The 25,988-nt window shown below is 42.4% G+C and overlaps 1 protein-coding gene across 1 annotated transcript in view; it reads right to left on the bottom strand.

Annotated features, from left to right (window-relative positions):
- Positions 1-20,762: 20,762 nt before the first annotated feature.
- LOC109917764 overlaps positions 20,763-25,988 on the bottom strand; it is a 222,244-nt gene continuing 217,018 nt past the window's right edge. Inside the window, exons 9-10 of the mRNA XM_048597929.1 lie at positions 23,857-23,931; positions 20,763-22,710 (exon numbers count right to left, since the gene is read on the bottom strand). Coding sequence (XP_048453886.1) covers positions 22,529-22,710; positions 23,857-23,931 — 257 coding nt within the window. The 3' untranslated portion in view covers positions 20,763-22,528. The remainder of the gene's footprint in view (positions 22,711-23,856; positions 23,932-25,988) is intronic.

Here is a 25,988-nt window from a genome sequence, read left to right as displayed (position 1 = left end):
CTCTCTCTCACACACACACACACTCTGTCTCACACACACACACACACCCTCTCTCTCTCTCTCACACACACACACTGTCTCTCTCACACACACACACACTCTCTCTCTCTCACACACACACTCTCTCTCTCTCACACACACTCTCTCTCTATCTCTCTCTCTCAGAGAAATCTATGGGATGAATTTGTATTTGCAGATACATTCAATTTTGTTCATAAAGCACACAATTTATAGACATTATGTCAATGTGGTGTTTTATAAATTCCTACTTTAGAAATAAAACCAGTCCGAGTCCAAACCAAAACACAAACAGATTCTAAACCAGGCCTCACACCTAACATGCATTGTCTGACCTAAAATGTCACCTCTTCTTTACACTAATAAAACCTTTAGTTCTCTCAGGGCAATGGTCTGAAAGGAGTTCGGGGATTTACATGTACATATTAATCAATTAAACCCTTTTAACTGATTAAAGGTTTAACAGCATCTTAGATTTGTTTAATACACCCTCATCAGTTGTGTGACCCTTTGATCTTTTACATATAAATTCTATGTTCTATGTGCTTCTTTCTCACTAACACCTGAAGAAGGAGTGAGACTCTGAAAGCTTGTGTTTTCAAATGAACCTGTTAGACTATGATCTGGTGTTGTGTGATTTCTGGCCTTGCCCACCCCAGTCCAACAACGGCACCACCACATCATGTCTCACAGAGGGTCTTTGGAACAGTCTTCCTCAAAAGATGTTGGGAGTAGAGTCCATGAATTTTTTTCATGGCGGAGTTAGATTCTTAATAAGCAAAGGTGTAAAATGTTCTGGCGGTAGATAGGAATGTGGATTTGCGGTTAAAATTAGATCAGCCATGGGTCTTATTAGATAGCAGAGCAAGCTTAATGGACTGAGGGGCCAGTCCTTCTCCTAATTCATATGCTCCCGTGTTCGATGTTAAATGCGCCCGCGGAGAATGTGGTAGTTGCAGAATGGGTTGATGGTGTCAAGACCAAAGGCAGGCAAATATCAATGAAAGTCAAGCAAGTGTGCTTCAAATTTATCAACATTACACTGAAGGAAAGTTTGCTATATCAAAATACTGGAGTTCCTTCTTCTGTTCAATTTCTTTCTTTTTCTCTCTGTTTCTCTCTTGCTCTCATATCTATATATATATATTTCAGGGTCTCTCAGATTTCAACAAGTTCTCTTGTGGTGATGTGTGGAACTTAACACTGTTAACCTTTCAGACCATGCCTTACAAAAGGACTTCTGTGGTGACTTCCTCAGTAAAGTCAAACTATTGCCACTATGAATCGAAAACCTCCCACGGTTGTTGTTGAACATGGTTACAAATTACAAAATCACTATCTCGCAGTTCTTACTCAGTTCTCATCTACATCCATATTATAATAATGTCACGACCTTACTAAAATCAGGTTGCTGAAAAAGATTCTATTGCACCACCGCAAAGAATTGCAGGACAGTGGTCCCCAGTTCCCTGGACAACTTGCTGAACAAAATGCAAACCAAGATCATTAACTAAGATCAAGGTATCAATTAGATTGTGTAAATGATGAATTAATAACACCTAGATGATAATATAATTCTGATTAGATAGACTGAACTCAGAGAAGAAAATGTATTGCTCATTGAGAAGTTTAACATAAATGTAAAACACTGCCAACTTACCACAACAGAAGCCACACTGACTGTACACTCTTTAAAGCACACAGAATAGGTTTACCATATAAAGATTGCATCTTTTCTGAGTGTAATTAGTAAACTGGATTAGTTATTCAGAAACATGTCCCATCAAACACAAACTAGATATATTGGATGTGTTCCATCAAAGACAAACTAGGAACTCTGCTTTGCCAACATATCCCCAGGATCTGAGTAAAAACGCCTTGTTTTAATAAATTATTAATAGTTACGATGGCAAATTCTCAGAGGAAATAAAATCACTACTTGTTTCAATGGACTTTAATTCGCAGGTTCAACCACTTTAGATTTGTCAAAGCTCCAGATTCCTCAGCTGGGAGCAGAACATAAAAATAATCAAGGAATGGGAAAAGGTTCCTTGGCTCAATGGCCTTGCTCAATCCAATAAATCACAAGTAATTTTCAGCATGCTGCATTTTCCCTAGAATTCCCACCCTCTACAGAACATGCCCAAAACCAATAGAATATTAATTTTGCATGTTCTATAATACAGAACTGATCTGATAACCAGATCATTAACCAAGGACTGAAGATCAAAATCCTTTATGTAATTCAGGTAAACTTTCCTCTGTCCTCCTTCTCAACCTATTGACAATTTTTGATATGAACAACCATCCTTCTCCAGGTCTCCCCTCCATCGTTTCCTGGCTAATTGGGATTGCTTTCACTGGCTTCCGTTCTTACCTAACCAATAGTGGTAAGCGTCTCGGCTACAATGACTTCACTTCTCCCTCCTACACCATTACTTTTGGTGTCTCACAAGCATCGAACCTTGTTCCTCATCCGCATCCTGACCCTCAGCGACATCATCCAAAGGGGCAGCATCACCTTCCACAATATGAATCCAGACATCCCTACTCACCACCTCGCTCATCAACCCACTGTCTCTAAATTGTCAGGCCCTTCTCCAAAATCCAATATTGCACAAACAGAAAGGTTCTGCAATTCAATGATAGGAAGACCAAACCTACCAGCTGCAGCTAGCAGGGTTGTTGGAAAGCAAGGAGGGAAAGTTTGAAAGTCTTCAGAAATGGGGGAGGGGGAAGGGAGATAAGAAATAAATAGAGAGAGGAGGAGTGGGGCTGGGGAGGGTAGGTGGGATGGTGATAGCTGAGTGCAGGTAGGAAGTGGTGGGGATTCGTCAGTGAGGTGGGAGGGGTGGATAGGTGGGAGAGATGATTGACAGGTTGTATCAGGTCAAGGAGGTGGGGATGAGAGGGAGGGTTGGTCATGGGATGAGGCCAGGGGTGGGGAGATTTTGAACCTGGTAAAGTCCACATTGAGACCATTGGGTTGTAGGCTCCCGAGGCGGAATATGAGGTGCTGCTCCTCCACTTTCCGGGTGGCATCATTGTGACACTGGAAGAGGCCCAGTTTGGACATGTCGCCCAGGGAGTGGTAGGGGGTTTAAAATAATTCTCAACCAGAAGGTATTGTTGTTTGTCACGAACAGAGCACAAGTGCTCTACAAAATGGTCTCCAAACCTCCGCTTGGTCTCACCAATGTAGAGGAGGCCACATCAGGAGCAGCAGATGCAGTAGACCAAGTTGATGGATGTGCATGTGAACCCCTGTCTAATGTGGAAGGTTTGTTTAGTGCCTTGGATGGAGGTGAAGGGGGAGGTATAAGGGTAAGTGTAGCACTTCCTGCAGTTGCAGGGAGAGGTGCCGGGGGTGGTGGGGCTAGTGGGGAGTGTGGAGCGGATGAGGGAGTCGCGGAGAGAGTGGTCCCAACGAAAGGCAGATAGGGGTAGGGAGTGAAATATATCCTTGGTTGTGGGGTCAGATTGCAGGTGGTGGGAGTGGCATAAAATGATACGTTGCAGGCGGAGATTAGTGGGGTGATACGTGAGGACAAGGGGGATTCTGTCTTTGTTTTTATTGGGGGGAGGGGATGTGAGGGCAGAGGTGTGGGAAACTCAATAGATGCGGTCGAGAGCATTTTCGACTACCGAAGGGGGGACGTTGCAGTCCTTGAAATAAGAGGACATCTGGGATGTCTGGGAGTGGAACGTCCCATCTTGGGAACAGATGCGATGGAAGGAGAGGAATTGGGAATAGGGCATTCTTGCAGAAAGGTGGGTGAGAGGAGATGTAGTCTAGGTAGCTGTGGGAGTTCGGTGGGCTTAAGACAGAGAGGTCCAGGAAGGAGAGAGAGATACCAGAGATGGTCCAGGTGAACTTAAGGTTGGGGTGAAAGGTGTTAGTGAAGTTGATGAACTGTTCAAGCTCATTGTGGGAGCATGAGGCAGCACCAATACAGTCATTGATGTAGCTGAGGAAGAGATGGGTAATAGTGCCGCTGTAAATGTGGAAGAGGGATTGTTCCATGTATCCTACGAAAAAGCAGGAATAGCTTGGGCCCATGCGGGTTCCCATGACCACCCCCTTTGTCTATAGGAAGTGGGAGGAGTTGAAGGAGAAGTTGTTAAGGGTAAGGACGAGTTCCATTAAGTGGATGAGGGTGTCACTGGAGGGGGACTGGTTGGGCCTGCGGGAGAGGAAGAAGCAGAGGGCTTTTAGGCCATCTGCATGGGGAATGCAAATGTAGATGGATTGTATATCCATGGTGAAGATAAGGTGTTGGGGGTCAGGGAATCGGAAGTCTTGGAGGAAGTGGAGGGCACGGATTGTGTCCCTGACGTGGGTGTGGAGTTCCTGGACCAGGGGGGAGAAGATAGAGTCAAGGTAAGTGGAGATAAGTTCGGTGGGGCAGGAACAGGCAGAGACAATGGGTTGGCCAGGGCAGTCGGGTTTATGGATCTTGGGAAGGAGATAGAAACGGGCGGTGCGGGGTTGGGGAATGATGAGGTTGGAGGCTGTGGGTGGGAGGTCACCTGAGATGATAACATTGTGGATGGTCTGGGAGGTGATGTTTTGGTGGTCAGGGGTGGGGTCATGATTGAGGGAGCGGTAGGAGGAGGTGTCAGAGTGTTGGCGCCTGGTCTTAGCGATTTCAAGGTCAGTGCACCATACCACAACCATGCCTCCCTTATCCGTGGGTTTTATAGTGAGGTTAGGATTGGAGCGGAGGGAGTGGAGGGCTGCACGTTCTGTGGGGGTAAGGTTGGAGTGAGTGAGAGGGGTGAAGAAGTTGAAGCAATTGATGTCACGATGGCAGTTAGAGATGAAGAGGTTGAGGGAGGGTAGGAGGCCTTGGGGTGGTGTCCAGGAGGATGGGGTGTGTTGGAGGTGGGAGAAGGGGTCTGTAGAGGGTGGGTTAGACACGCAGTTAAAGAAATAGGCACGGAGGTGGAGGCGGCGGAAAAATTGTTTGACGTCCAAACGTGAACGGATTTCACTGATGTGTGGGAGGAGGGGAATGAAGGTGAGTCCTTTACTGAGGATGTAGCCTCCTCCATATCGGTAAGACCAAACGGAGGCTCAGAAAGCACTTTGTAGAACATCTGTGCTCTGTTTGTGACAGACGATAACACCTTCCGGTCATGAACCATTTCAACTCTACCCCCCACTCCCTGGGTGACATGTCCATCCTGGGCCTCTTCCAGTGTCACAATGATGCCACCCGGAAACTGGAGGAGCAGCACCTCATATTCTCCCTTGGGAGCCTACAGCCCAATGGTCTCAATGTGGACTTTACCAGTTTCAAAATCTCCCCACCCCTGGCCTCATTCCATGACCAACCCTCCTTCTCATCCCCGCCTCCTTGACCTGACACAACCTGTCCATTTTCTCTCCCACCTATCTGCCCCTCACACCTCCCTGACCAATCCCCTCCACTGCCTACCTGCACTCACCAATCACCATCCCACCTACCTTCCCCACCTTCTCTATTTATTTCAGCGCTCCCTTCCCTGTCCCCCATTCCTGAAGAAGGGTCCAGTCCCGAAACGCCAACTTTCCTGTTCCTCTGATGCTGCCTGGCCTGCTGTGCTCCTCCAGCTCCACAATGTGTTATCTCTGACCCCAGCATTGGCAGTTCTTACTATGTCTGAGGGAAAGTTTGAAAATGTCATGATGGGTCAGGCACCTGCAGCATTCCCAGCTCCAGTTCATTTTGCTGGAGACAGCTGAGCAGCAGGAATTACAGCAATGGGAAGCCAATCAGTGCCAATTAACTAGCCACATGACGCCAAACTGGGAACTCTGCTGGGATAATGTTGGCGGTGGATAGGAATGCCAGCAAGCTTTCCCATTGGGCCAATGAGGTGTCATTGCTTCTGCTATCTTTAATTGGCCATCTCCAGTAAGATTGCGCAGAAAAACAGCCCAGGATCATCAGTGGGGTCAGGACATTTCTTCTGTGTGTTAACCTTGGGAAATCTTTAAAGGTGTTAATTCTGTCCATTGTCTTTGGTATCACTGCAACATCTGTTACCTAGTTACTAACCCTGTCCCTCTCTCTGACTAAGGTTTGTGGTTGAACCACATGGTTCGCAACCTTGGTATCAAATTTTGATCCCCGAGATGAGCTTCAGACGCTTAGTAAAACTGCTTACTTGTACTTCCGTAACATTGTCCAACCTGTTCCACCACAGCTCATCTGCTACTGCAAGCCTAATTCATACCATTATTACCTCTAGGCTCGACTAAACCAATTCAGTCCTGCCTGGTCTTCCAAATGCTAGCCTGTATAAACTTGAGCTCATTCAAAATTCTATTGCCTGTGTCCTACCAACTCATGTGAAGTTCCTTTACCCATGTTTGCTAGTTTACATTGTTTAATTGAGAGACAATGCCTCAGTTTTAAAGTTCACATCATTGTTTTCAGTTTCCTCCACAACATGTCCTATCCCTATCTCTGCAATCAATAATCCTCTGAGATCTATGGTCCTCTCACCTGGTCTCTTGAGCATCTCCAATTTTAATTGCTTCACTATTACATTTATCTACTAAGGCCTAAAACTCATGAGCTGCTATCCTAAATCTCTTCACCGTTCTACCTCCCTTCCTCTTTAACCAAGCTTTTGGTCATCTGCCCTAATAAGTGTGTTCTTTTAGATCAGAGTTTTCTTTGTAATGCTCCTATTAAGCATCTTAAAATGTTTCATCCATGGATAGACAGGTGAGGCCAGAGGCTGAGTGGCCTGAAGGGACAAAGCTGCAAGCCAAGTTCCTGCCATGGGGTGGCGGGGGAGGTGATCTCTCTCAGTGAGACTGTAAACAGAACAGGAAGAGAAATGCTGCAGTGTATCAGCACACTGGGATGTATGTGTTGGTCATGCCCATATGGACCAATGGGCTACAAGACTCCACCACCAGCCCCGACCCATCATGATCTCTTTAGCTCCAGACAAGATGATGTCCCACTCTTGGAATCTTCCTTACATGTACTTCACCAAGTCTTTTATAGCTGACCCCGTCTTCTTCCAACTCATCATTTGCACTTCACTGCCAGTTTAGTAAGTGTATATCCGGGAACTGAAGAATGTGTCTTGTCAGCATCCATTATCTCTATTACAATGTTTCACAAGTACATCTGGCCAAGCTGCTGCAGAACCCCTTTGTTGGTGAGGCTCTCGTTCTGTGTGATGCCCAGGATCTTACACAGGTAGCTATGGCGAAAGGTGTTCAATTTACACCATTGCACTTGTCTCACTGACACAGATTACAATTGATACTATGGGGATGTAGAGTCACAGCTTCATGGCCATGTTCTTAGTGTTAGATGCCCAGGTTAAGTGCAGCCCAGGGAAGACTGAAATTGCTTTAAGTCTTACATAGAAACCAATGTCTATCTGGCCTTCCACATTGTTTGAAGTGACTGACATCCTCAAGGTTGTTTCCCGATGGTAATAGGAGACCCTTGTTACCATTCTTTGTTATTCGTTCATAGTATGTGGATGTCAGTGGGTGACCAGCATTTATTGCCAATCCCTAATTGCCCTTGAGAAGATGACACTGATCTGCCCTCTTGAACTGCTGTACAGACATGCACAGTGCTGTTAGGACAGAGGTTGCAAGATTTTGGCCCAGTGACAATGGAAGTAGTAATATTGTCCGAAGTCAGTTACAGGTATCGATGTAGCAGAGGTCATGGATTTGGAAGGTTCTGTCAAAGGAGTCTGGGTGAATTATTGCAGTGTATGTTATAGATGGGATACCCTCCTGCCATTGTGCACAAGTGACGTTGTAGCTAGAGTATTTATACGGTTTTTCTAGTTCAGTTTCTGGTCAATGATAACCCCTGGGATGCAGACCAATTCAGTTTAAGTCTAATGAAAGCCAGGGGAAGATGGTTCGATTTTCTCTTGATAGGGTTGTCATTACTTTTCTGGTGAGAATACTAATTACTAAATGTCAGTCCATATTTTTGCTGAATATAGACGATGTTATAATCCCAGTTGATGTTAATACTGGACAAGTCCAATCTGGCTCAATAGGCATGTAATACTTCAGATTTTGCTTTAACAATAAAATAGAATTTTATTAACAAAAGAAATGAAGATAAAACGGAATAAATTAAACTTTCTGCTTATAAATACAAATGTTTTGAAACACACATTAACATGTAATCCCATTAATCCCAAAACATTCCTCCATAAATTGAAAAACAAACTTCTTAATAGCCCCCAAAACACCACATGTACAATACTCACAACAGAATCCTTCTATCTAACACCTCAGTAGGGATTTAAGTCACTTATGACTTAAATTTTTAGACTGGAACTGCAGAAAGCACTTTCTGATGCTATCGTACACCTGTGCACAAATGTACCCAACTTCAAGTAACCTCTAAAGTGCTTTATCCCAATAATTCTGGTCTGGGACTAATTATTTAGCTCCTCACTCTAAGGGAACCCTTTGCAGGAGCTTGGGTCTACACAGTCATCCTATTCCAAAGCCTTCACTTGTTAAAAACTAAAAGTAAAACTGAAACCAAAAGTTTCCTTCTCTAAGCTTTGGGTGTTTATCTAAAGCTTAAAAATACTTCTCAAAGTCTATAACAAAACTTGAGGGCCCAAAATTTACCTTGCTGGGTCACAGAACATCTAAGATAAATTAAAAGTCCATTAGTGGTGCCAGGCCTCAAAAGCTGCTTTTAAAGATATCACCATGACTACAGAAATACTTACAGGTTAATTATTATGTTCAGACATGTGAAACTCACAGATGACTTACTCAAAAAGCAGAAATCCAAACTTATAATAAATTATATTAAATATATAATATACATACTGCCTAATTTGACATATGGGTATTTGTGCATAAAATTTTGTAGCAGAGAATTTGATGTCCATGTGGGAATTTGTTTGAAAAAGTTGATTCCCATTTCTGGGTTTTTCCTGTGAAATAGCTGGGTAATACACATAGGATCATGAGTTATGATCATCCAATTTTGGTATTTTTGGAGTTGGAGCCATATAAGCGATGGAAGAACAAGATCTGGATGTGGACTTGAGTCACTTCTCTAACTGTGGAATAGAAGGTATAGCTTTGGCTTTGTTCTTACCAGGAAGAAGTAATGTTACAAATAGTTTTTGAAATTAAATGATCACTCAGAGAGGGTGCAGAGGAGATTTACCAGGATGCTATCTTGGTTGGAGGGTATGAACCATGGGAAAAGATTGTAAAGGCTGAGGTTGTTTTACTTAATTGAGAGGGGACCTGATAAAGGTGTTTAAGTCCAAGGGGCATAGAGACTGTGGACAAAAAGGCATTTTTTCCATTAGGGGAGGGTTTGATAACCAGGCAGCATAGATTTAAGGTAAAAGTTAGCTGGCTAAGTGGTAAGTTGAGGAGAATGTCTTCATTCAGAGGGTAGTGGGAGAGTGGAATTCCTGGCTGGAAAGATTGGCTGAGTCAGAAACTTTTGAATTATATATGCAATATTTAGACATTCATCACTTGTGTTGTCATAGCCTCCAGGGATATGGGCCAAAAGCTGGAAGATGGCACTGCTTTGGTTAGACATTTGATTGGTATGGATAACGATGGCTGCCTTCTGTGCTGTAAATGTCTGAGTAACAGACCTGGACACTAAAGAATGGGTTTGAAGATTCTAATATAATTTGTGGACAGAATTGACAAAAATGATGACTCACTGGTAGTCTACAAGATGTGGACAATATTGGACAAATTTACAAGACAGACAATCAGCCCATGGAAAAACATACCTTAAAGTTTGAGAAGTTATATGAGAGTGAAGACATTCAATCTAGAAAGTCTGGAGTCAATGTTAGTATTTACTAGGTTGGTACACACACAGACTCTTAGCTTTCATGTGGTACTGACTCTTAATGAACAAATGGACACTACCCAAAAAGAAATGTTAAGGAGACAGTCATTTCCAGTGTCCTTTGCAGGACATGTTGGGAGTTCTGTCTGTGGTGATACAAAGGAGGAAGTCCCTGTGATTACTGACTCACAAAGTCAAATGGTCCCTAGTTGCAGGTCGCCATCCCAGCATGAAATTACTGAAAGATGTTTTAATGATTGGGGTGAGGGAGGTTGTAACCCAAATCAAAGGGAGTTTTGGAAAACTAAATTAATCAACAGTCTCAACTAGCAATTTTTCTAAGACCCAATGATGAAATCCTTCAGGACCCAGATACCTATCAGCCTGCAACTCCAACAATTCTCCAGGCTGTTTTTCTATAGGACTGATGCTGACTTTGCTCATTCTTTTCTCTTACTGTTTTCATAAGATAGTACAAGTTCTTATATTTTAGCTTGTTTTCTCTTATGTTCTAATTTCCCCTCTATTAATTTTTGGGTCATTCTTTGCTGTGCTTTATATTCCATCCAAGGCTCTGATCTGCCACCTGACTTCGCAGAAGTTGTTCTTTCTTTAAGTGCAATACTATCTTTAACATTTCTTGTTAACTGTAGATGATGGGTCTGCCTTTTGGATGTTTCCTGCTTTGTTGGAATGGATCTATTCTGTGTATCCTGAAATATTCCCTTAAGTATCAGCCACTGCATCTGTTCTAACTTATCCCTCGACCTAATGTGCCAATTCGCATCAGCCAGCTTTCGGGGCCCTCATAATTGTCTTCTTTAAATTTTAAAAGTCTCAAACCCAGTCTTCTCTCCCTCAAACAGTGTAATATTCAATTATATTATGATCACTACTACTTGGGTATGCGTTCACTATGAAATCATTAAACTTACACTATAAAATTACACAATACCAGGTCCAGCATAGCCTGTTCTCCAGTCAGGTCTAGAGCACGCTGTTCTAAACCATCCTGTAAACATTCCATAAACTCATCATTCAGGCCAACTTTTCCCACCTGACTTTTCCAGTCAATGTGCTAATTGAAATATCCCATGAGGATTGCTGTGTCTTTGTGATGAGCTCTCATTATTTCTTCCTTTATGTGTAATCTATTCTGGGATTGTTGAAAGGATCCTGTACACTACTCCCATGAATGATTTCTTGTCTTTATCATTTTTAATTTCTATCTAAACTGCTTCCACACGTTGCTTTCCACAACTTTGATCATTCCTCCCTATTGTGCTAATACCATCATGAACTAATAGGGCCATCCCTCGACCCGTTTCTTCCTAAATATCCTGTACCTTTCAACAGTCAGGTTCCAATCCATGTTATCTTGCAGCCGTATCTCTGTAATGATTGCATGTGATGCTTATTCATCACTGTAGGTGCTCTTAGTTCACCTGTTTTGGTTTGACTTCCACATGCATTCAGTTATTGTGCCTCTTACGCTTTGTAAATTGTAGTCTGATCCTTTGACCTTATTGCCACAGAAGGCTGTAGAGGCCAAATGTTGAGTGTCTTTAGGACAGAGATAAATAGGTTAGTAAGGGGACCAAGGGTTACGGGGTGTAGGTCGGAGAATTCAGTTGAGGAACAAATTAGCCATGATATGTGGAGCAGACTTAATGGGCTGAATGGCCTAATTCTGCCCCTATATCTTATGGTCTATGATCTTATGGACTCAGACTCATATTTTCTATCCCTTCTTGTTACTATTATCTGCCACATTAATACGTTTCTGTTTGGCCTGGTCTCTACTTTTAAATTTATGACATCTTCCTAAATTTTACCCATTGTCCCACTATTTAGTTTAATAACCACCCTACTTCCCTCACTGTGCAGTTAACAACAATACACACTGAATCCACTTTCTCCAATACTGCTGCCAGACCCCCACGGACTGGAAAAGCCTTTCATCCATGCATTCATCATTGGGTCAATGTCAATTTGCATGCAGTTCAGCTAATAATGCAGAGCACAGGAGCCCTACAGTGTGGATGCAGGCCATTCAGCCCATTGAGTCCACACCGACCCTCCAAAGATCATCCCGCCTAGGTCCACCCAATCCCTGTAACCTTACATATCTCATGGCTAATCCACCCAGCCTGCGAATCCCTGGACACTCACTATGGACAATTTCACATGGCCAGTCCACCTAACCTGCGCATCTTTGGGCTGTGGGAGGAAACCGGAGCACCCAGAGGAAACCCACGCAGACACAGGGAGAATGTGTAAACTCCACACAGACAGTTGCCAGAGGGTGGAATCGAACCTGGGTCCCTGGCGCTGTGAGGCAGCAGTGCTAACCACTGAGCCACCCATTATTGTTTCGATTATGATTATGACCTTTGCAGTTCTGGTTAATTTATCAGCTAGCTTCTCATGCTGACTTTGCAGAATCTCCTTCTTTGTACTGAGTGTCGTTAACACCTGCATGTGTCCTTTCGCTTCCACTCTAAGTTCCTCTGCAGCCCTGAGCAGACATCCCAAACCTTGGTACTGGAGGCAGCACAGAGAACAGTGCTAATCGCCCTAACTGTACCCTGCCCCCAATTCCACTACATTCCTTTCAACTGCCTATCTTGAATGGCTGCCTGTTCCATGGTGCCATAGTCAGTTAGGTCATCCACTGTCAGCCCACACTCTCATCCAAAGAAGCTGACGAAAACCTCAAACAATTTAGAAAGTTTGGGCACCACCCCCACCCCTTACCTCCATCACTTGCAGTCATACTCTCCTGTCCTTGAACACTGACCAAATCTGACAATTCAATCTTAAGAGCTGGACAGCCACCCTGGCAATATCTTCTCATCCAATGACATTCTTAAACTCAGTTTTGAGAGTATCTAATCCACATTGCTGTGGGTCTGCAGTCACATATAGGCCAGACTGCATAATAATGGCACTCGGAGATAGCAAGAACTGCAGATGCTGAAGTCAGAGTCAATACAGTATAGAGCTAGAGGAACACAGCAGGTCAGGCAGCATCAGAGGAGCAGGACAGTCAACATTTCAGGACTGAATCCTTCAGCAGGACTGGGGAGCTGCGGAATAAATAGAGACAGGAGGGATGGGGCTGGGGGAAGGTAGGTGGGATGGTGATAGGTGGATGCAGGTAGGAGTTGTGGTGATTGGTCAGCGGGAAGGGTGGGGTGGATAGGTGGGGAAGAAGATGGGAAGGTAGAGTCAGGTCAAGGAGGTGGGGATGAGAGGGAGGATTGGACATGGGATAAGGCCAGGGGTGGAGAGATTTTGAAACTGGTGAATTCTACGTTCAGGCCATCAGGCTGTAGGCTCCTGAGGCAGAATATGTGGTGATGCTCCTCCATTTTGCGGGTGGTGTCATTGTGGCACAGGAGGAGGCCCAGGATAGACATGTCACCCAGGGAGTGAGAGGGGCAATTAAAATGGTTGGTGACCAGAAGGTGGTAGTGATTATAGTGTACAGAGCATAGGTGCCACGCAAATCTATCACTGAGCCTCCGCTTCGTCTCACCAATGTAAAGGAGGCCACATCAGAAGCAACAGATACAGTAGACCAGGTTGGAGGACGTACATGTGAACCCCGGTTGGATGTGGAAAGTTTGTCTTGGATGGAGGTGAGGGGGGAGGAGTAGGGGCAGGAGTAACACCTACGGTTGCAGGAAAAGGTGCCAGGTGTTGGTGGGGAGTGTGGAGTGTGGAGTGGATGAGGGAGTCACGGAGAGAGGGGTCCCTACGAAAGGCAGATAGGGGTGGGGAGGGAAATATATATTGGGTTGTGGGGTCAGATTGGAGGTAGCAGAAATGGTGGAGGATGATACGTTGGATGCAGATGTTGGTGGGGTGATATGTGAGGTCAAGGGGGATTCTATCTTTGTTTTTGTTGGGTGGCGAGGGGTTGAGGGCAGAGGTGAGGGAAACACAATAGGTGCGGTTGAGGGCATTTTGATCAACAGTGGGGGTGGGGGAAGGTTGCAGTCCTTGAAGTAGGAAGACATCTGGGATGTCCAGGAGTGGAACGTTCCATCTTGGGAGTGGATTCGGCAGAGGCTGAGGAATTGGGAATAAGGGATCGCATTCTTGCAGGGAGTTGAGTGAAAGGAGGTGTAGTCAAGGTAGCTATGAGAGTTGAAATAGATATTGGTGCTGAAACTGTTACCGGATAGGGAGACAGAGAGGTCCAGGAAGGGGTGGGAGGTATCAGAGATGGTCCAGGTGAATTTGAGGTGGGGGTGAAAGGTGTTGGTAAAGTTGATGAATTGTTCAAGCTCCTTATGGGAGCACGAGCCGATACAGTCATCGATGTAGCAGAGGAAAAGGGGAGGGATGGTGCCAGTATAACAGTGGAAGAGGGACTGTTCCACATATCCTACGAAGAGACAGGCATAGTTTGGACCCATACAGGTGCCCATAGCCACCTCTTTAGCTTGTAGGAAATGGGACGAGTAAAAGGAGAAGTTGTTGATGGTAAGGACAAGTTCCATTAAGTGGATGAGGGCGTCGGTAGAGGGAGTTGTTTGGGCCTGTGGGAGAAGAAGTAGTGGAGGGCTTTTAGACCATCTGTGTGGACAGTACAAGTGTACATGGATTGGACGTCCATGGTGAAGATGAGGTTTTGGGGGCCGGGGAATTGAAAGTCTCAGATAGGAGGAGGACGTGGGTAGCATCCCGAATGTGGATGGGGAGTCCCTGGACGGGGGGAAAATACAGAGTCAAGGTAAGCAGAGATAAGTTCAGTGGGGCAGGAGCAGGCAGAGACAATGGGTCGACCGGGGCAGTCAAGTTTGGGAAGGAGATAGAAACAGGCGGTGTGGGATTGGGGAACGATGAGGTTGGAGGGTGTGGACGGGAGGTCACCTGAGGCGATAAGGTTATGAATGGTTTGAGAGATGATGGTTTGGTGATCGGGGTGGGGTCAAAATTGAGGGGGCGTTAGGAGGTGTCAGAGAGTTGGCACCTGGCCTCCGCAATGTAGAGGTCAGTGCGCCGTACCACAGTGTGCGAACCCCCTCACCCACGGGTTTAATGGCGAGGTTGGGGTTGGAGCAGAGAGAGCAGAGGGCTACACATTCCATGGGGGGAAGAAGTTGGAGTAGGCGAGAGCTGTGGAGAGGTTGAGGCAATTGATGTCGCAACAGCAGTTGGAGATGAAGAGGTTAAGTCGGGGTGGGGTGGGGGGAGGTAGGAGGCCATGGGGTGATTTCCAGGAGGATGGGGTTTGTTGGAGACAGGAGAAGGGATCTGTAGATGGTGGGATGGACTCCCGGTCAAAACATGGGTGCGGAGACAGAGGCAGCAGAAAAAGAGAGTTCAACAACCAGACATGAACAGAATTTGTTGATGTGTGGGTGCAGGGGAATGAAGGTGAGTCCTTTGCTGAGGACTGACCATTCATCCTCAATGAGGGGGAGGTCTGGGGGGAATGGTGAATGCCCGGCAGGGCTTGGAGCTGGGGCTAGGTGTAGAGCTGGAGCTGGGAGTGGGTTTGGAGACTGTCTCAGGAGTGGGTGTGTATATGGGGCCGGTGATGTAGGTGGAAGCAAAAGTGGCATTGTCGTGTTGGCGGCCGCAGTGGCATAGCTGGCAGCCGTGACATAGTCAATGGTGTCAGCGGGAGAGGCCGAGGCGACTGTATGGTTAATGACGCTGGGAAAATTAAGAATGACGTCCTGGATAGGATTAGGGTCTGGGATGGTGGAGGAAGTCTGTGTTTGGAGGTAAGCACAAGCGAGTTTGGTGTACTTATGGTCTTTGATGTCCAATAGGATGGAGAAAAAGCATTGGTTGAGGGTGTGGATCCTGCACACAATGAGAAACATTCTGCGGAGCACCTGTGCTCCGTACGCTATAATCAACACCACCTTCCGGTTGCCCTCCATTTTACCTCCCCCTCCCACTCCCTGGGTGACATGTCCATCCTGGGCCTCCTCCAGTGTCACAATGACACCACTCGCAAACTGGAGGAGCAGCACCTCATATTCCGCCTTGGGAGCCTACAGCCTGATGACCTAATCATGGAATTCACCAGTTTTAAAATCTCCCCACCCCCAACCTCATCCCACGTCCAACTCTCCCTGTCATCCCCTCCCCCTTGGCCTGACACAACCCGTCCATGTTCTTCCCCACACTCTCCACCCCTCCTTCCCACTGACCAATCCCCACTACCCCCCAACCTGCATCCATCTATCACCATCCCACCTACCTTTCCCCAACCCCACCCCTCTTTCCTTGATTTATTCCCCAGCTCCCTTCCCCCTCCCCAGTCCTGAAGAAGTGTTCAGGCCCAAAACATCAACTCTCCTGCTCCTCTAATACTGCCTGAGCTGCTGTGTTTCTCCAGCATTAACTGTATTCAGTAACAATGGCAGACTTCTTCCATTAAAAAGACATTGATGAACCAGTTGGTCTGTACAATAATCACTGATAGCTTCATAAAAACCAAAATAAAGCAGATGCTGGAAATCAGAAACAAGAACAGAAATTGCTAGAAAAACTCAGCAGATCTGGCAACATCTTTGAAAAACTAAGGAAGGGTCACTGGTTCCAAAACCTTAACAATGATAGTTTCATGGTCAGCATTATTAGACTAGCTTTGAATTCCAGACTTTTCCAAATTGAAATTAAATTACACCAGTTGCCTTGGTGGGATTTGAACTTGTGTCATCAGAGGTTAGCCTAGGCCTCTGGATTACTAGTCCAGTGACATATACCACCACCTCTCCCAAATTAGTGGCCTACATTTTCCATCTTCTTACGACTTGTAGAAAATTTGCTCCCTGGCCAACGGATGATGCATCTGCAGCTATTATTGTTGGCAACTTTGGCTCATAATATTCTAATATTTTGGAATAAGTTAACAATTTCTTCATTGCTTCAAAACAATTTCTCTGATCAACATTCCAGAACTATTGTTGGCTATGTTGTAATAGCTCCATCAATGGTTTGTTAATCACTGATAGATGAAGTACAAGTTTCCCTCCTTGGTTAACCATCCCTGGAAACGTTTGTAGCTGCACAATGTTCCTGGATGGCTGAAATTTCTCTGACCATCTTTGTTTTCTGAGGATCAATCTTTATCCTTTTGGTTTCCATGATGCAACCTAGGAATTTGATCATAGGTGCAAATTCACACTTTTCAATTAGCATTAAAACCATATTCTGTAATATTTTCACAACCTTCCTAGTTGTCCAATCATGCTCCACTTTGAACCATGTACCAGATTACTCAATGGCCTAGTAGTATTTTCTAGACTATTAATCTAGAGAAAGAGGTATTGTTCTGCGGACACAAGTTTGAATCCAGCCATGGTGGACAGTGGAATTTTAAATAAAGAAAAAATCTGGAATTAAGCGTCTAGTGGAAAAATTAATGTTCTTTAGGGAAGGATACCATCGTCCTTAACTGGTCTGGCTGATATGTGACTCCTGACCCACTGCAATGCAATTGATTTTTAACTGTCCTCTGAACAACTAGGGACAGACAATAAATGCTAGCCTAGCCAGCAATGCATCAGTCCTGTAAATGAATTTTAAAAAAATATATCCTTCCCTTGGAGTATGTTGTATATTGTCCCTTGAAATATTTCATGCTATTCCAAACGGTAGCCTATTGAAGCATAATGAAAGAAGCACATTATAAAAATAACTAACAACTTAGATTTCTGGTCCAGAAGTACTTGGCAAAATGTATTATTGGCAATTAGTTTTGTCAATATTGTAACCTTTGACAAATTTAGCTAGACGATCAGCAACTGATGACATTAAGTGAACTTCACGTACTGCTTTGTTGACTCGGGTCAGTTCCATACAGTTCCTAACATCCGCATTTAGTTTAGGACCAGCGAACACAGATGAGCAAAATTATTTGGTACTGTGTTTGTTGAAATTAGCCCTGTGTAGAAGACAGTTTGGCTTTACATTTGACTGTAAGGTAGTATGATACTCTTTCTCAATTTACCAGTCCTGAGAATAATTGAGAAAATTCTTCCGCAAATTCCAAATATTACGTTTTTTCAGCAAATTCATCTACCAGCTTTAATCTCGAGCATGCTTTCGTGCTTAGAAGATTCTAGATTCTGAAAAATATATAATGATTGTTATTTGTTTTTAAATTTTAATCCTTGCCGTGATCGGATTTTTTGCTTTCAGAATTGTTCCCCCTAGCCTTGCAGTTTGGAGGAGGTTTTGGCTGTTCTGACTAGCTTAACAGTATGTCAGTATTTTTCTCACCCTATCTAAAGCAGTTCAAAATGATGGCTGGTGCACTTCTATTAATTGTGGCAAGCTCTTGCTGCAGGGCACTTTTTGTTTTTGTGACTTACAGATTATGTTAAATTATCTTTAGGCCACCTAGCAATTTCCAGCTAATAAAGGCTGTTAATAAAGGAATCAAGGGATTCCCCTGTTCTTTACCTCCATTCATTAAAATTTAGTCTCTCCATTTAGGAGATTCTTATAGACAGTAGAATATGCATTGCAGGCATTTGCCAAACTCTCTCATCAGAAACTGAATCGTCATCCAACAATGTCTGGTCAACACACCATTCATAGTTTTGAATGCAAAGAGCAGACAGCTGACTTGATCACTCGGCCCTTTTGTGTATAAATCCAAGGTTTAGTGCATGGCAAAACGTTTCCTCTGATTGTTACACTTCTGTGCCTTCAGTATTCAAGATTGGCTATAGAAGTGGTAGTGACAATTCCTCATTCCTGTGGAATCCTGGAATGATGCCTGCTTGAAGTTTTGCTGCCGTTTTCAGTTTCTGATCTCTGGAGGATTCTGATCAACAGTTCCTGTTGGCTGTTCCCTGGTGAATTTAGAACATTTTCTTTCTTCCATGTCATTCTGCCATCGAAGTACATCAGTGATTTGTTATCTTGTAGCCTTGTCTTTAATACTTACTGCATTTAGCTTCCACATGCTGCTGCCATCTTTCACCTTCTGATTGAGGTGACTGTTTTTCTATCTGGGGGAGAAAAGAAAACTGGACTTTTTTTGTTTTAAAACTTTTGTCGTGGGTAAATCACTACAAGCTACCTTTAATTCAGCTACTTAAGAAATGTCCCAGACAATCAAGTACTGAATCAATCATTTAAACTTTATTGCATGTAGCAAATGAAATAAGACTCCTTAAGCAAGCAAGTTAAGCCTCACCACTCACCTTGGCTATTACCCTATTTATGGTGGAATTTAGTTACGATTCCAACCAACAGTGTCTGTGTCTTACGTCCAGGGTTTGATCCTTGCATGGTGGTTTTTGGAAGTTCTGCTGAAGGAGAGTTCTGGTGTTGGATTTTTACAATTTTTTCCATCTTTCAGGTCTGTGATGTGACATCTGTGATCCTTTAAATTCTTTCATTCAAATTATTGCTGACTCTTCTGAAACCATCAAGCCTGCAGCTTCCCTGTTCCTTGTTACTTTTGGCATTGACTGGCTGTTTGAAGACACAGCTTTCCTGCAGTTAACTCCTTAAATTCCTCTGCAGGCAATCAGTTGTCCTTGTGGCATAAGGCAGCCATTTATCAAGCAGATGTCAAAACTGTTTTATTCATGTAGCTTTGATGCCTTCCCCCAGGCATGGCTAATTGCTTTCTTGTGTACAAGTCTGTCCTTGTCCTTTAATAGTTTATTCCATAATTATTGCTGCTTCTTACCATGTGTAACAGTTTATCTTTGATTCTTTCAATCCATGAACAGTTCTCCAAGTTCTGAAGTTTATAATATCACACTATACGGACATTTTCTAGATTGAAAAGTAGTTTGCCGTGTGATTTTATTTTTGGAAATTAAGCAATAGTTTAATGTGTGCTTTGGATTTGCTGCTTTCTCATGCAAATCAAGTTATTTTGGAGAAACAATTAAGCAAAGTTTTCAAGGAGATAAAGAAATGAGGTTTAATGCCTTAATTACTGGGAAAAAAATAACCTGTCTTTGATACTGCTGTAGACCCCTATGCTAATATTTGCCTAGCAATCCTCTCTGGACTTAGTTCTATTCCACAGAGCCAGGAATCAGATTAAACAAGACTCTTCCAAAACTGCAAATTTCTCCTGAAATTCTGTTCTCAGTACAAGTTTGGTCTGCCTGGTAAAACCTGAACAGCTATACTTGCCATGTTCTACCGAACCAAATCCAATTTGATTGGCATCAGAACTGGATGTTTATCATCAATCTACAGCGGTCAACAATTCCATTCTGTCGACTGGAGAAGATAGATATGAGAAACCATTCACATCCTGGCCTCAATTTCCATACCTTTTGCCTGCTTTCACCCTTTTTCTACTACTTCCTGTTTAGCACAAGATTTCAGTGAAATGCCTATACAGAAATTACTTCCATCCCCAAACAAAAAATTAAGCAAGGACAAAAACGAAGATACAAAAAAAGTCCCAAGAATCATCAGGAGCATGTTATTCCACTGAACTGACTGTCATAAATCTTCGGATGAAGATGGGCAAGCAGAGAAGAGTTATTCTAATGTCATGAATAGTTGGTCTATGTCCATTGGCTGGAAGGATTCAAATGGGTGAGTGACATAAACCACCAACCCTTGAAATAGAGTACATTAACAAGTGCACATGGCAAGGTGGCAATTTTCATCAGGCAGTCCTTTTGGGAAGGGCTGGGGGCAGTCTTGTAGGAAGCTGTCATTATCCAATGGAAGATGGGCTAGAAAAGGTTGAGGGAAGATCTAGGGAAGGGGTTCTTAACACTTCTCAATGGTGTAAGTGCTTTGGAAGTTCAGGCCATTGAAACAAAACATATACAATATGGCAAGGTACTCCACTGTTATATACATTACAAGCAGTCATATTGATTGAACACAATCACTATAAAAAAGAGCTTTTTACATATGGTGTTAATTAAGAGTAAACAAGCCTTATTTGGAATGAGAAAATCATATTTATTTCACCAAAATAAATGACTTTTTAGGAATTGTTTTATTATATTAACTACAGATAAATCACTTACTGCAACATAAAAACTAATCTACAAAAAATAGTTACATTAGTTATGTACATTTATGCTTGAAATATCAATTATACAGCAGTCAATTACATGGTTTTGAAGCTGTCTTCTGCTCAGAAGACTGCGTAGAAACGTAACAGTACATATCAGATATCACTTATATTGGGTGGTAACATCATTACAGGAAAACCAGTCTCAATAAAGGTATCAAGACACAAATCCTCACTATATACAGAGCAACCCATTTATTACAGATAACTTGGAAGTATTGATTTGCTAGATATTTTCAAAATCATAGTGTAATGGGACGTTGACTGATAACTAGCCACCATGTTCTTTGGTTCATAAAAGCTGCACTGCAGTTTGCTAGTAACATTACCCCAACAAATGGTTTCCTTTGTTATTTAAAGATACTTGCTTTCAAAATGTTTTGTTATAAATAAAATCTTAAGGGCATTTAAAAACCTTAAGACATCCTTCATAAAAAAAAATTCAACAGCAGCAAAACAAAGACTGCTGCTAGAGACAGCAGAGTTTAAAGACAAGACTTAAAACGAATACAAATGAAAACTTCTCATACATTCGCAGGTTGCCATGCTTATCTAAGGCTGGATGGCACTCCTGGAAACATTGAGTTATTATTGTTTTCACTAAGAAACATTCTACCTAGAATTGGTGACACAGTAGTTTGGATTTGGTGCTTATGGTCCATACCATAAATAGGAAAATAAAAATAAAAAGCACCAAGTCCTGTATGCTTGTTTTGGTAATCTTCACCTATAATGGTGAGGTTGAGATTAACTCTCCATCACCACCAATAATTTTGTACCACATGCAGACTGAGAACAAGTCCGATTGTGCTATTCCAATGCAAGTAAACAAGAAATTTTAAGGCCTTGGCAGGTTGAAATACTTATCCAATGGGAAAAATAAACTTTGAATTACCTCTGAGCACAAGATGGTGCTTACATTGCAATGAAGGATTTCATATACATTCATCTGCATTTAAAACACATATTAGATACCACAATAAAAAAAAGTTATATTTTTTCTTTTCATATTAAGATGGAATTCCATTATAATTCTAACCATAGAATATGCAACGTGCTTTTGAAATTTCAGACTTTAAAACATTTGCTTACTTAAAATGTGCATACCCTGACCAGTATCATCTCTCATTGTTATGGGGTACACTTCCTTGAATAATTTTATAAGAAGATCGCATTTCAACTGGGTATCTGCAAAATTGAATTTCTATTTCCCATAGAATAGCAAGGCAAATAAAGAGGTCAAATACAAATGTAGAGAAAAGAATGACGAGCTGCAGCATGGTAAAATAATGACAACTAATCTGATTAACATTGTTGTTCAAAGTTATTGAAAATAATTCATCACCTGTAAAATAATCTGTTAGAATATGTCAAGAATGCATCAGAATAAATTTCGAAGCGTCAGTTTTTTTGTGAATACTTGCTACACAGTTCTATTATTTTCACTGCTTGGCTGAAATAGTTGTCAGAAAGGCCTCAGTTGAGCTATGGGTGCGGGTAGAAATAAAGTGTAACAAACATAATTGATAGTCCTTTATTGTTCAACTTCTCAAAGCTGGGTGTTTTCGCAGAACCCTAAATCTCCGCAGAGACTGGTTTCATTTTTCTTACTTTTTGGTAACCTGTATTTTCATTTCTTAAAGGGAGTCAACTTGGTAAAACTGTGCCAGAAGGGAGAAGCTTTGCGTTTGGGCTCAGCCAATGCGAACACTTGTTGCTGAGGAAGGCTGGTAGGCACGGTGATGTGTCGCTGGTGGAGTGGATGCAGAGATTGATGTGGAGGAGGAGCAGAAAATCCACTATAATTCACCCCTACAACGGTAAAATTAGAGAATTGTTAATGATGTCAATTGGTCAGAATCAAGCTAGTGAACAGCAAGACAAATGCAGATGCAATCATGTGTACATTGATAGCTAAGTGTGTTAAAAGTGGTTTTGTCACCTCACTTCTATACCATGGCAATTTATCTCCCAAATGATATTAACCCAAAACTTTAGCTTTGTTTTGCACAAATGATTTTGTTTTCTTAAATCAGCTTACATTTATCTAGAGGACTGACTGTTAGGCAGAAAGTAAGAAAGACACAAGTTGCTATGCTATCGAATAGAATTAGCTCAATATCTCATTGATATGTATTTTCTTAAAATTGACTCATCAGATTCATTGGCTGGCTAGCATTTATTGCCCAGACCTAGTTGCCCTTGAGAAAGTGGTGGTGAGCTGGCTTCTTGAACCACTGCAGTCCACATGCTGTAGATTGACCAACAAAGCCTTTAGGGAGAGAATCCCAGGATTTTGCACCAGCAACTCTAAACAAATTGTGATATATTTCCAAGTCAAGATGGTAAGTGGCTTAGAGGGTAACTTGCAGGAGGTGGTGTCCCCATGTATCTACTGCTCTTGTCCTTCTACATAGAGATGATTAAGGGTTTAGAAAGTCTGAAGCTCTTTGGTGAATATCTGCAGTGCATATTCTAGATAGTACACACTACTGCTATGGAGTATTGGTGGTGGAGGGAGTGGATGCTTGTGGATGTGGTGCCAATCAAGCAGGCTATTTTGTCTTGGATAGTGTCAAGCTTCCTGAGTGTTGTTGGAGCTGCACCATGTAGGCAACTAGGGAGTATTCCATCAGATTCCTGACTTGTGCTTTCTAGACGGTGGACAGACTTTGGGCAGTCAGGTGGTGAGTTACTCGCTGCAGTATTCCTAGCCTCTGACCACCTCTTGTAGCCATTCTGTTTATATGGCAAGTCCAGTTAAGTTTCCGGTTAATGACAATCCCAAGGATATTAATTGTGTCAAGGGGCGGTGGTTAGAATATCTCTTATTGAAAATGGTTATTGACTGGCATTTGTGTGGCAATGTTATTCACCACTTGGCAGCCCAAGACTGGAATAAAATTAAATCTTCTAAACTTTAGTGGTATTTCAGAATATCTATGTGTTCCTACTCACTCTTCATTTTCCCATGCCTGGATTTTTTGGCATTTAACATTGCTTGTTTCTTCTGATTTTCATGTATTACAAATCCTGAAAGAACATTAGCGCAAAAGAAAATTCTTCATTAATAGGTTATCTTTATAAACAAACTTCATGATTCACTTGAACAAAAATATGCATTTTTGAAACATTGCAGAGAGGAGAGAAAATTATCCATGGATTATGGAATGAAAAATCTGTTTTGAATGAAATGTTCTTTCTGGCCTTGCTCAGAATGCATGCTGTTCAGTCACAGCTGTAAATTTTCAGTTTCAGATACGTGCATGAAACTGGTGCTAAAGCAACGATGATGGCTTTTCTTTGAATAAGCAATTGCCCTGAACGACTTGCTTTCCTGCCTAATTTCGTTGAAGTCAGGCACTCTGTGTATAGGTGCAAAGGCTTGAATACATATTTCAGTCACTGTGCAAAAGCAATATATCACTTGCTGCATTACAATTAAATCACATTTGATAGACTCAATTGCATCCTACTCAGCTTTTCATTTTCAGTTTATCAAATATCTTCCACTGCATTGATTAATCATTTTATCGTGTGAAGAACCCTCATAAATGTTGTTTAGATAAAGAAATCTGCCATCCTTACTTGTTCGGTCTACATGTGATTTCAGGTCCACATCACCAATGTGGTTGATCCTTAATTGACTAGGTCAATAAACACTGGCATAGCCAGTGATGCCCACACCCCATAATAGAAAGAAAGATGTTATTCAATGGCAGTAATTACAACAGTGTGTAAAATCAACACTAGGATATAAACAAAGGGTAGAAAAGGTTTTTGGCAATTTTTACATTGTGTTAAAAATTCATTACGGGATGTGGGCATCTCAGGCTAGGCCAGCATTTATCGCCTATTAATAATTATGCTAAGAGGCAACCACAACTGCTGTGGATCTGGAGTCACATGTAGGCCAGACCAGGCAAGGATGGCAGATAACTTCTTTAAAGAGTATGAGTGAACCAAATGGGTTTTTCTGACACTCAACAATAATTTCATGGTCATCATTAGATTCTTAATTCCAGATTTTCTTGGAATTCAAATTGTACCATCTGCCATGGCAGAATTCAAACTTAGTTCCCCAGAACGTTACCTGGGTCTCTAGATTAACACTTGAGTGATAATATCACTTACAAAATTGATCATGTTTGCAATTTAGCACCAATAAAATGATGTATTAAAGACAAAAAGTAGAACGACTTTACATGCTTATGGAAATACACCAGCATGCCTGGATCCAATTATGCTCCACACTTTATCCTAATTCACCAAAAATATGATTGTCCTTGACACTCGCATCGAAATGTGCGATGTCACTAGAGATCAACAAATACTCTTTAATATTCATCTTTTATCACAAAAGTATGAAATGTTCCTTTCAAAGAATTTATTAGCACAACTTTGATGGTTTGTGACAATAAAAGCTCCATTTAAACCAGCCTCTGAGGTTGTCTTTCCTTCTGATTTTAATTTTTACTCTGCTATGCATCCTTGTAGCAATGGTCTCTCACTTTTTATCTTACAGTTGTTTGGTAGTATAGAACTTTTCTAATGCTGAGGAAAGATGTTTTGTTGAAGTATTTCACCTTGCACTCATTTGGACTTTTCACAAGAATATAAACTCAAGGAGCAAACTAACATTTGTCCTGCATGAGAAAACAGTGCCAATTAAAAGACAAGTAGATTGGTAGGGGTGTTGCCATAGGAAATGCACCCACAATGGCTGATTGACAGTTAACAGCAAGGTTTTGTTTAAATTTTAAACCAGGCAAGTTGATTTTTATTTAGGCACTGCCCTGAGAAATGAACCAGCAAGTAATTGTTACCTATTTTGCTGAGTTGAAGAAGGTGCAGTGCATGTACATGTTTTTATACTGCAAGCCCAAATGGCAATCCTAAACTGGTTTGTCAACATGTTTCTTCACACAAACATGAGTTTGGCTTGATATTCAATCATGGGATGTGGATACCACTGGCTGAACAGCATTTCTGGTGATGTTCCCACAGATCTGCTGTCCTTGTCCTTCTAGATGCAAATGGTCATGGGTTTGGTAGGTGCGGTCTAAGGATCTTTGGTGAATTTCCGCAGT

This window comes from Rhincodon typus, chromosome 6 (genome assembly GCF_021869965.1).
Source record: "Rhincodon typus isolate 14 chromosome 6, sRhiTyp1.1, whole genome shotgun sequence".
Classification (NCBI taxonomy): domain Eukaryota; kingdom Metazoa; phylum Chordata; class Chondrichthyes; order Orectolobiformes; family Rhincodontidae; genus Rhincodon; species Rhincodon typus.
The sequence above is the reverse complement of the archived record's forward strand: the minus strand, read 5'-3'. Positions and strand labels throughout refer to the sequence as shown.